At 41.0% G+C, this 12,076-nt stretch overlaps 1 protein-coding gene across 1 annotated transcript; it reads right to left on the minus strand.

Moving 5' to 3' along the window:
* Nucleotides 1-6,679: 6,679 nt before the first annotated feature.
* LOC134815639 (uncharacterized) lies at nucleotides 6,680-12,039 on the minus strand. Its single transcript, XM_063824189.1, is given in 5 exon segments — nucleotides 6,680-7,791; nucleotides 7,977-8,040; nucleotides 8,209-8,272; nucleotides 8,409-10,274; nucleotides 10,276-12,039. Coding segments are annotated over 5 exon segments (4,233 nt in total). The 3' UTR covers nucleotides 6,680-7,316.
* Between the last annotated feature and the right edge of the window lie 37 nt (nucleotides 12,040-12,076).

The following is a 12,076-nucleotide window of genomic DNA, read 5'->3' on the forward strand; positions in this document are numbered from 1 at the left end:
GGCTTATCCTCCACCTCTATCCTTGCCCCGTCGATGGTTGGTTGCAGTAGAGTGATTTTGAGTGGTTGTGAGACCACGAACAGGAGACGTGTGATGTGATCACATGCGTCACTGAGTGCCTCCGCCTTGGTTACGATCAGGGTGAGTAATGGATCACCCTTCCTGAAAACCTCGTCGGGGTCTGTCAGTTTCACAGCTTCTGTTTCGCAGTCTGAGGTGTCTGTTTCCTTTTGTCTTTCGGATTTGGACTTCTGCTTCCTCCTCCTCTTCTCAGCCCCGCTTTTCTGTACTGGTAGAATTGCGGCGGAGGTTTCAGGCTGTTCCGGCTTCCGAGTTTTGTCCATCCCCGAGGATCCCGACCCGGTGTTATCTTGGATCGGCATCGACTCAGGTTTGGACTCAACTGCGGGAGCTTTCGCATCCGTCACCTCCATTGGGCTGACTTCGGATGGGGCAGCAGTCGCCTCCGCGGGAGAACTGAGGGAGACCGCCGGAACATCACTTTCGTCCTCGAAGAGATCCTGATCGTGGAGCCCTCTGTTGCCAGAGGCTACTGAATCACGTCCAGAATTTCTTCTCTGTCTGTGAAGTTCCCGGTTTCTCCGTCTCAGATCCTCAACGGCGTCACCTTTAATGTTGCTGTATTTGAGCTGTTGTCTGATTGTGTGGTCCGTGCTTGTAGAGTTTTCACTAATATACGACTTTCGTCGTATATTTGAGTTGTCTATTTGGGGTGATTTCAATAAATCGTCGGAATTGTTAGAGGGACAGACTGATGTGCTGTCCTCCAATACTTCAAGACGAAGAAGTTCATTCGTCGTCGTGCTTGAGATCGATTCACTCTCTGTGGGGGTAATTGGGTTGTTTTCTTTGTTTGTGATAATATGTTGCGTTCGTGTAGATTGCGCGTTTCCGCGCGAAAACATTGGTACTTTGATTGTAGATTTGGTGATTGTCGTTAGGATTGTATTGCGCCAAATTCTCTGGGAAGGAAATGGCTTACCTGCGGTTTCCGTGATGTTGTTGATTTGCTGTGTTTCACCGGAGTTGGACATTTTTGTGACTTGTCTTGCTACGATAGATTTGTGGTTAATGATTTTGGTGTGTAATAAGGGTTGTTTGTTGTTGTTGTTACAGTATATTACTTTATAGGGTTCGTGGACGGTGCACAAAGTGCATGAGTCAGACCCAAGAGTCCGTACACATACATTCGTGTTTGCCGAAGCACACTCTATCCACGATCTATAAAGCAAATGGGTGATCAGTGAGGGTGTATCATGAGTTTTAACACTTTCTGCGAAATGTAGAAAGATGCTGAGAAATACTACGACGACAGTGTTGAAATGCCGCCCAATAAAACAGGGAAAATGGGTGCTAATGATCGGCATTAAGGGCCCGACCTGAAGCGCACACCCTAAACTTCAAAAACCCTATAGCTCATGGTGAATGAAAGCTGTGAGTGCTCAGGGAGGAAGGGTCAGGTGAGTTAAATAGCCAAAAGAAGTGCACGTGCGACTTATGTCCAGTGATGCCCAGCTGGACAGTACGGCTTAGTTTCGGCAGGTCGAGTGATGCCGAGTAAGCCCCCTTACCACGTCAAGGTCACTTAACTGACTCCAGGCTGCAGTTCCAATCAATCCGAGAATGAAAGACACCAACAAGAAGTGGATTGAAAGGAATTACAGTCAGAAAAATCAGAGTAAGCGGGCGGAGTCTTCACGAATGCTCTGGTGCTCAGGACTGACTCCGCCGCCGTACTTTTAATCCCAGCAATTCACGGCGTCAAGGAGGCCCACAGACGAGAGGCGGGCGTCCAAACCCCCCGTGCCTGCCCCGAGAAACGGGTCCAAGGCCCGAAAGCATGACAAGAGCCAGGATCGCAATGCTAACTGTCGATTCAAAGTTCCCATCCGTCCCGACTGCAAACAACTTTACTTGCTTAAGCTGGTCGGTAAGAATAGTAACCGTCCCTCCAGCCAGCATCACTCACCCGTCCCCGCCACACCCCCGTGCCAACCCCCAGATCCCAGACCATACCACGAGGGGCCCGAAGCCACACCTATCCCGCCCAAGACCCACCCAGCCGCCCGAAAAACCGGGAAGCTGCCTGGCTAATGCTCTGGGCCAGAACAAAAGGGGGAATCTACTACATGTACCAATTATTATTGCATCAGATATTTACCCTCTTTTCAATTGGTGGATAACGCATTTACAATTGGTTTTATTATACTTTTGGAGGACTTTTATAGGTTTCATCACCTTTTGAACAAGAAGAATGAGGACTTCTCACAACTTAGCCAGTCGATTCCTGAAAAGCGTCGAGCAGTATTTCGAATTAGGCTCTTGTTCTCACTCTAGAATCACAAAACTGAGTGGAAATTTTCAATATAATATGATATTCTATCTTTGGAGGTAGCTAGAGGGAGCTGTGTTAGAGTGAAGCTGCTCATTTCTGCTGCATGGATGAATAGCCATAATGATAAAAGTAAACACTAATTACATTAATACCCTAATTTACTGAAAACCCTGATTTACTGAACCTCTTCTCTTTTAAATTATCAAAGAATTAATCAAAACAGATTATGATAAGGGAATACAAATTTTAAGGAATACAAATTTTAATTTTGATCTTTATTACAGATTATACATATCATAGATATCCATAAATGCCGCGCGCAAGCTGATTTCCTCAATTTGGATTAATGATTTCATTCTATAAAATTTTAAAAACAAAATAAGTGCTCATTGCAGGGCATGCTTGTCTCAACCTATTGGGCGAAGGAGGTATGTGCGCCATACAAGGGCACTCGCACCCCTGTGCTGCGCCATACAAATGGTCCACAAAACCCCACATCAGGCACAAAGCTCTGTGAAATCCGGGCGGGAGCCTATGCGAACCTGGGAATATGACACCTTATAAAGCTCTAACTTGATACGAGGAAGATTTAGATTTTTGATAAATGTCAGTTAATCCTAATTTAAACAATTATGGCCCCTTATTGTGTCAAATGTGACCTATCAATAAAGTTATGCTCTTTGTTGAGGTGATGAGATAAAGATAACGGATTTCACCGGTTTAAATTAAGAATCATACAGCTTCACGCAATCAGCAACAGCAAGGCAGTACACTGGGTGAACAAAATACAGTGTAGTAAAATAAAATAGTTGCATTTACACAATTGTTTGAAGGTTAACATAATGAGGGATTGAACCCACAGCCTTATTCCATACGATGTTTAAGAAGCTTCCATCCAAGGATTTTCAACTGTTTCAGATACAACATCTTCCAAACGTGATCTGTGAACAGAAAACTACCTCATTCCCAACTATAGGAACTAGAATTCCTATACCATCGAGCTACACCAAGCATAGTTACTGATACAGTTGCGAAGGCCTGGATGAAACTGCATAGATGATGGGATGAAATATACTTCATACAGCTGTTATTATGCATCACATTTGATTCATTCTACTGTTGTTCAAATATCCGCCGAAAACTGTCTCTATCACAAATACACAAAATAGCGTGAAAAAAGTATTGCACTTTGTTGTAGCAAGCTGATATATCAATGATTGATGTACAATTAAATGTTGATCAACAAGACCAAACACTGCACATTTAAAAAGTCAGCAGGTAAATGTGGCTTTAGATAGCATGCAGCGCTCGATTTTTGGGACACATAATTCAAATATATTATATAAAGTGCGCGGCGCACGTTCTTCTTGCTCCTGATCTTTCACACAAAGTGAAAACAGAAAAGGCTGAAACCAGGTTTTCAATCAAATGTTGCCAATTTCTGCCAAACCTTGTCAAACTCAAAATAAATTAAATTCAGGTAACATCAAACATTAAAAAAAACTTGGCTTGATTTGACTTAACGGGTGATACTCGTAAAATATGTTTCAAATATTTGATATTAGGAAATATCAGGACCGTCGACTGCGCGACGAGTCCAACTCGGCGCGCGTCCTGGTAGGTTATCAGCTATATTTATAAACCTACAAATATTTATGAAAATTATTTTATTAACAATTAAACTGTTACTTTAATTTGTTTTGTCATACGTTGTAAAGTTAATTTTTATTTTATCATGATTACCAAACGTTTTGATTTTATTTGGTCTAATGACTAAGCGGAGCTTAGTTCCTTGTTGCGCGATGCATTACTGGGTTGTAGGTTTACAACCTACCAGGACGCGCGCCGAGTTGGACTCGTCGACGGTCCAATATATGGAACAGATATTTTACGAGTATCACCCGTTAAATCTTTTCGTTCAGTTCAGTATTACACTAATTGCATACGTTGCTCTTTTCTTACTCTCTTATCTTAGTGCTTATCTCTGTTGATTGTAACGTGCAGCTACAGTGGTTTGTGTATCACCGTGTTACACGACCATGACCATCCCGCCCAGCGAGTATGGTGAAAAGGAGATCAACATGTTAAGGGGTGACTCAGTTGAACTTCTCAACAAGGCTATGAACGAGATGGAGATCACAGCAATTGGGCAACTATCCCCTTCGCGCGTGAAGAAGATGAACAAGGACACTGCGTGTGACTTGTTGTACGATGCATTAATATATTTGGAGGAGTTCACTGGTGTCGTATCCACGGACTACAAGATAGCCTCAAATTCAGTTAAACATCATATGTTCGAGACACAGGAGACCATCATTAAGTTGCAGTCAGAACTACTAGCCTGCAAAAATGAACAGTTGGAATCGTTGCAGACGTCAGTTAAATCGTCAGTCGGAGAGTCTGTCAAGGCTGAATTCCAATCCTTCAGCTCGGTATTACAGGCGAATTGTCCAGAATCTCAGAAGCCTGTCAGTTCTGAAATGATCAAGAAAGCTGTGAAAACTGTGGTACAGGAGGAAGACCGAAACAAAAATCTGATGATTTTTGGTTTATCGGAGCAGGACAATGAGGAGCTCAGCACCGTGGTCAGTGAAGTGTTCTCAGCAATCGGAGAGAAACCCAGAATCGAAGCTAGTAGAGTCGGAAAGCTCAACCCTGGCAAGGCTGTGAGACCAGTTAAAGTGACTGCGGCAAGTGCAACAATTGTTAATCAGATTCTCGCTAAATCGAGAAACCTGCGAGCAACGGAAAAGTTTAAAACTGTTTTTATCAGCCCAGATCGATCTCCAGAACAGAGAGCCAAGCAAAGAGAACTCGTCAGTGACATGAAAAGACTGGTAACTGAGCAGCCTGATAAGCTACACTTTATCATGTATCAGAAACGGTGCTATAAAGAGTACTGATAAGACTAATAAGACTGCAGAATGAGCTTGAGTGTTTTTAATAATTGATTATTATTAGTGTATTCAAGTTTTTGTTGTGTGGAGGATGTTTTAACTCACTCCTGTGTGCCCAGTCTTGCACTGTCAGTATTTCTCGACACTTCGAGCACACAAAACTGTCAGTTTTCGCGACAATTGTCAGATTTCGTTTTCAGTTCTGTCAATTTCAAGCGCTACTAGCTCTACTACTAGTAGTCTACTTCAGCTCACATTAAAGGGAGTTTTCGTCGTGCGTGTAGCGCCCTTCAAGTTTAACTTGGACGGATAGGATTTATAAAACTTCTGATTATAATATTTATACTATATTGTATTTTGTATTTATGTATTTTAGTAAATGGTCATTAGAACCACCGGCACCGTCCGGGCCCAAACAACAAATTACTGGGCCGCGCACTCCATTATGTTCTCGCTTACTGGGCCGCGCTCAGCCTGCACTGTCATTCCGCTGAATCTCTATGTTAATGAACATGATAGCCTGAGGTCCCCAGGTAAGCTTCTCGCTAGATCGGCGAAATGCGCTACTGCGGCCTCGCCGAGCTGCGATGAATTGACATCGTCAATTAACTTAGCTCCTTACATAGGCGCGAAGCAGCCCACATTCACATAGCCATGTGTTTGTACGTATGTTTACAACCTACCAGGACGCGCGCCGAGTTGGACTCGTCGACAGTCCTAATATATCATATATGGACGGTCCTAGTAACATATATGGAACAAATATTTTACGAGTATCACCCGTTAATGGTTAACCATGTTTCTACGCGTATTGCGTGACGCGATTGTTTCACAAGCAACAAGTATAATCTTGTGCCGCCTTTGGCGGTCGCGCGCTACTGCAAGCGAAAGGGTTCTGGATATAGCAACAGCTCACACCCGGTTAAGAAAATAGTTGATCAAGCTGACCAATGACCATTTGACACACGCTGCAACCCCTTTTCGCGTGCACGAGAGGTAATAGGTATACAACGTGTCCAGCAAATGACCATGCATTCGCATGTTTGGGTACAAATCAAATTTAACGGGTGATGCTCGTACAATATTTGTTTCAGATATTAGACCGTCGACGAGTCCAACTCGGCGTGCGCCTTAGGTAGGTTATAACCCTACAAAGTACAAACTACAAATGACAAGTACGTATGATTGAAACCTGATTTCAGCCCTACCTGTGACGTCACAGTTGTGTTTAATTGTTTGTAAAAAGGAGCTGAGCTGTGCTCGTTTTTGTAGCGGTATTGGAAGTTCTAGAGTAGGAGTCTATAATTATTATATAAATCTGCCCGCAAGTCTTGAGGAATGAATAGTTTTTAAATGAACTTGCTTGATGATCATGCAGATCGATTTAGTTTGACTGCAGACTAGTTAACAATTAAAACAAAATGCTGATGAAAATAACTATTTAAATCTGATAACTAGAAGTTTATGGAATACTCACAAATCTCACAATTAATTCTTTTTCCCTCTTGTTATGTAACAAAAAATAAGATCACGAAAACTAACTGACAACAAATACGTTTTTCATTCGGTAACTCAAACCACACATCCTCAACTCCGTAGTTTAGTTACACATTGTTAATAAACAAACACTTCACTGAAACCAAATAATCATTACAAACCTAACTCCTATAACGCTTATCAAGATCTCAAATTTTCCTGTAACTATATATTTTGAATTATAAAAAGCAATACCATGAGTGAAATCATTTTAGAAATTGAAATTGTTTTAGAAAGAACAAAACAAATCAGACGTGAAAATAAAGTAAAACTAAAAAAGCAGATCCAAATTTTTTTTCTTTTAAGCAATCAAATTAAATTAACGTATTCACCACTCAAGGAAAAAAAATCTTTGAAGTTTATTACCAAATTCACTGTAATCAACTCAAACAGTCTCTTATATCAACCAATAAGCCAAGTTGAACAAAGATTTGCTAATCACACAAACCAACAATTACATTATCATATTATTATCCTCAAAACAATAAATTAAATTATCAAAAAATAAAACTCGTCCAGAAAAATGGTTACGTGCTTTCGCCAGGTGACCTGCCTCTGGTGTCACCCATGATATTGTAAGCCAACCTATTAATAACACCAGTACTGGTCCTACTTATTTCAGTATTCGTACTGTTAGCTCGATGTCGTTCTGAGGAGGAGCTCGTCCCAGAGCCATTTCTGTCCCTCATAATGGGCAATGTCTGATTACTAGTCTGATTATTATTATTATTCGTCAGAATGGAATTGTTTGTCATGTTAGTTATACCACTGAACATGCTCAGTTCCGATCTCATAGATCGGTTTTCCCCAAAGTCGCTGACAGAGTCACTCAGGGCGAGCGAGTCCCCGCGGGAGTATTCTGACCAAAGGTCGGAGTCTCGGTAAGCAGAGAGGTCTACTCGTGATAAGGCTGGGGAGGGCAGGGGTCGGGATAGGAACGTTAGAATGTCTTTAGTTTTATGCTCCAGATTTTCTATTACTCCAGATAGATTATCACTGACTCTGTGAAAGACAACGTGTATTAGCATTTAGCATATTCGTGAGAGGAAACATAGTGAAGAAACAAGATATTCAAATTTACCTAATTTTATTTTTCAATTTTCAAATATGTAAGTTTTAACCTATGAGATGGTTATGAAATTAAAAGTTGAAACAGTGCCAATAAAAAATGTTAAAATTAGACTTACGGTTCGTCTTTACTCGATTCAGTTTCAATCTTTCCTCGTAGCGGCGTGATCGAGTCCAAGATCCCTGAAAAACAGGTCATGTAAATAATGACGCTTCCTGTTTTATTCAATTATTAATTATAAATCATTGACTCAAACAAAAGCAGAGATGTATCGCGATTTCACACCAGAGACTAATAAGATGAAATGCATCTGTAGTGATTATTATAATTTGCGATTCTAAAGTTCTAACCTTCGACGGCGGTAGTTAATGTTTCTCGATCTTTCTGACAAGAGTAGAGTTGACCTTGCATTTCCTGAAATTGGTGAACTTAAAAATTCGGGAATACGCAATTTTTCAACACATTTTACGTATGTAATTTACTATTACTAGTTACCAGAAATACACGCAAAGAAGAATGGAAGTAAGAAACACAAGAAGTAAGAACTCACCCTCAATCGTTTAGATTTTTCTCCAAACTTGATGGCAACTTTCTCCTTGCCATTAATGGTCTCTTGTACCAAACTTTTCCTTGTGTTCAGCTCATTCACCAGTTTCTGTTTAATGTTTTTGTACTGTTTCATTAGTTTAGCCAGATCAGCCGTCTTCTTCTCCACAGTTCCACACTGCATATTGTAACGTGCTGATATTTCCTGTATTGACTTCTCCAGCGCATCTGCTCTAGAAGTAGCGACTTGTAAACGAGCCTGATATGTCTCCACCTCACTGACAAGCTTCTCCTTTGAGTTCCGCATGTGAACCATTTCGTCTTTCAGTTCGGTAACTTGTGGTGTCACAGCCGATCCTGATTTGAATGAGGACAACTGTTCTAGAAGGTTACTTTTCTCATTATCAGCATCGGCAACTTTTTTGGAGAAATCATCCGATATGGTTCTGATGTGCGCCTCAAGAGACGAGGTGTGAGATTGTAGTTTTTGGCACATTTCGTTAAGATACTGGTCTCGCTGCTGGAAAACCGAAACACTGTCGTGAAGTTGTTTATAGTTGTCAGTGAGTTGGGTGTTGTTTTTCACTAACAGGCCGTTATTGTCTCGCAGCATTTGGTTGTCTACCAGGGCTTGTTCAAGATCAACTTTTAGTTCAGATATTTTAGAGTTAGCAACTTTGTTATCTTCTGATGAGAAGTTGTTGAGTTTTCCCTCAAGATCAGCATTGCTAGCAATAAGCTTTTTGAAATCAACTTCCAGCTGGGTCATGACGCTAACTTTCTCAGAGAGCTGTCCTTCAGCCTCTTCCAGTTGCTTCTTGAGATCATGAATCTGTCCTTTCTTGACAGAGAGATCTCGTTCAACAGCTGAAATTTCCATGCATTTCTGCTCGTAGTTAGCTGTTACTTCACCAATACTGTCTTCAGAATTTAGAAGAGACTGTTCAAGCGTCTTGTTCAGCTCTTTCAGAGAGGTTAACTTCGTCTGAAGAACGTTTGTGTCTTGTTTGTTCTGCTCAGACACACTCTTTTGTAGCACATTCCGATCTAAGTTAGACATACTCAGATTTGCGGCTAGTTCTTGATTTTTGCTGTCCAAATGTTGAACATTACTTGACAAGGAGTCACAGAGGGTCTGAAGATCTTGCTTATCTTTCAACAAATCGCCCATTTTTGCTTCGATTTTTTCTTTATGGGTCGAAATGGATTGGAGCCTTTCCTTGGTTTCGGACATATTTAGAGAAAAGTTTTCAAGTTCAGCTTTGAGAGATGAATTCGTGTCTGCCGATTGCTGTAATCGTTCATTGATATCACTAATTTGACCATAAAGAATACCAACCTCCTCATTTTTAGAACCTAATTCTGCCTGAACAGATACAAGGTTATTTTGTAGAGTTTTGATCTCATTTCTCAGAACGCTTCTCTCAGAATCAAATAGAGCAGTAATTTGCTGCTCCTGATTATCAATGGTTAATTGGTAGTCTCTCTGTAAGGTGTCAAGTTCACCTCTCATCTCTTCTATGACGTCATCTTTTTGTCGGATGGCATTCAGAAGCTCTTCATCCTTATCAGGCGAATTAGCCGCATCTAATCTTCGTTTAAATGAATTGATCTCATCCTCCAAGTGATGGATGGTCGAATCTTTATTACTCAACTGCTCGGAAACAGATTCGAATTCAGTTTCCGTAACATTCATCTTTCCAGATAACAGCTCATACTCTTGTTGAAGACTAGCGAGGTCAGTAGAGAGCGACACTATCTGACTTTTATAACCATCCATTTCTTCGACCACAGATGATAGTTTGTTAGACTCTATCTTTATATCCTCTTCAAGGCCAGACTTGTCAGCTCGAAGTAGATTCCAGCTCACTTTCTCGTTTTAGCAATTCATTTTGTAGATCAGCAGACGATTGGTGGAAGTGTTTGATCTGGCTATCAAAGTTATGTTGAATTCGTATCTTTTCAGAATCCTTCTCAGTTATCAAAAGCTCCAGTTCCTTGATCTTTCCTTCTTTGGCAGCCAGGTTATTGATGGTAGATTGAAACTGGTTGGTGACGTCAGACAGTTCAATTTCCTTCTTTGCGAGAATGCTCTTCGCACTTGAAAGCTCCTGATAGTTCTCTTCGAACTTTTTGTGAAGCAGTTCCACTGTGTGCTCATGTTCGCTGCGATCTCGTTCTAGGAACTCAACCTTTCGACGCAACTCGTCGTTTGTCTTGTCTGTGTTATCTAATGATTCCTTCACTGACTTCAAAAGAACAGTTTCCTCTTTAAGTTCAGCTGTCTGGCTTTTAAGTGTCTCAAGTTCAGCTTCTGTAAGCTGCAATGATTTTGATAGCCCGACAAGCTTGTCAGTGATAGCAGAAAACCGATCAGGAACTTGTTCTCTGACACTACTAAATTCCACCAAGTTCTGGTCTCCTATCGACCGGATGAACATTTCAATTTGTGATTGAAGTGATTCCAATTTAGTGTTGGACAGATGGACATCCGAGACTAGTTTTGGAAGAATCTCTCTGATCCTCTCAAAGTCGAGTCCGAGGTCTTCGAAGAGTCTATGATGTTGAACATGCGTAGATCTAAGCTCTGTTATCTCCGAATCTTTGGATTCAATTTCGGAAAATTTCGCCGACAGATCACCAACCATACAATCGTGCTTAGTCATAAGGTCATTTATTACAGCTTCCTTTTCACTGCAATCAGCTTCTCTCTCTGCGCATTCTTTTTCAAGCATGGAGATCCTATCGGAACATTCGACCAGTTTGTTGTCTACTGCATCCTTAGCATTCCTAAACAAGACCAGCTCAGATTCGACAGCATTTGTACGGTCAAGACCTGACTGAAGATTCTCAATCCGTTGGGACTGATCGAGGATCGATTGTTTGAGAGAAGTATTTTCGTCTTTAAGAGTAGTCATAAATTCACGTTCGACTTCAAAATGTTCAACCTCCGACATAAGTTCGTTTCTTTCGTTAGCCAGGGCAGTATTTTGCTCTGCTAATGTAGCTTGAGCTATTGTGAGATCATTGATTTGAGCTTGGAGTTGCTCAGAAACTTCAGTCCCTTTATTCTGGGAGTCTTTCTTCAGTTTCTCTATTTGAATCTTCGTATCTTTGTAGGCTTTCATAATACCTTTCGTTTTTCTGGCGATTGCCTCCTTTTCTTCAGTGGTCTTCGTAAGATGGCTTTGGGTCTGATTAAGATCTTCTTGTAAGGCTTCGTATTTTTGAGATATTTCTGTAGAGGTTTGGTTGAGCTTCTCAACTACCGACTGATTCTCAGCAAGTTGTTCGCTCAGAGTTGAAACATACACCTCACGTTGTTCACCGTACTGTGTCCAGTCTGCAAGCATTTTCTCGTACCTTTCAACAGTGTTCTTTGATTCTTCAACACTATCTTGGAGTTTTGCCAATTCTTCTTCAAGAACGTCCTTGCCTTTCGAAAGTTGCTCATTCTCTTTTTCCGAATTAGTGATCTTTTCATTTAAGCTACTTATCTTACTATTGAGAACCCCTAAAGCCTCTTCATTTCCAGAATAAGCGTCGCCTAGTTGCTTCTCTAAAGATTCAATAAATTGCTCCTTTTCAGATAAGCTGGTTGTCAGATTATTAAGTTCCTTTAACTGTTCTCCCATATCTCTGCACTGTTGGTCTTTTTCTTCCAATAGAGAT

Source organism: Bolinopsis microptera, chromosome 5, assembly GCF_026151205.1.
Source record: "Bolinopsis microptera isolate Bmic1 chromosome 5, MBARI_Bmic_1.0, whole genome shotgun sequence".
Taxonomy (NCBI): domain Eukaryota; kingdom Metazoa; phylum Ctenophora; class Tentaculata; order Lobata; family Bolinopsidae; genus Bolinopsis; species Bolinopsis microptera.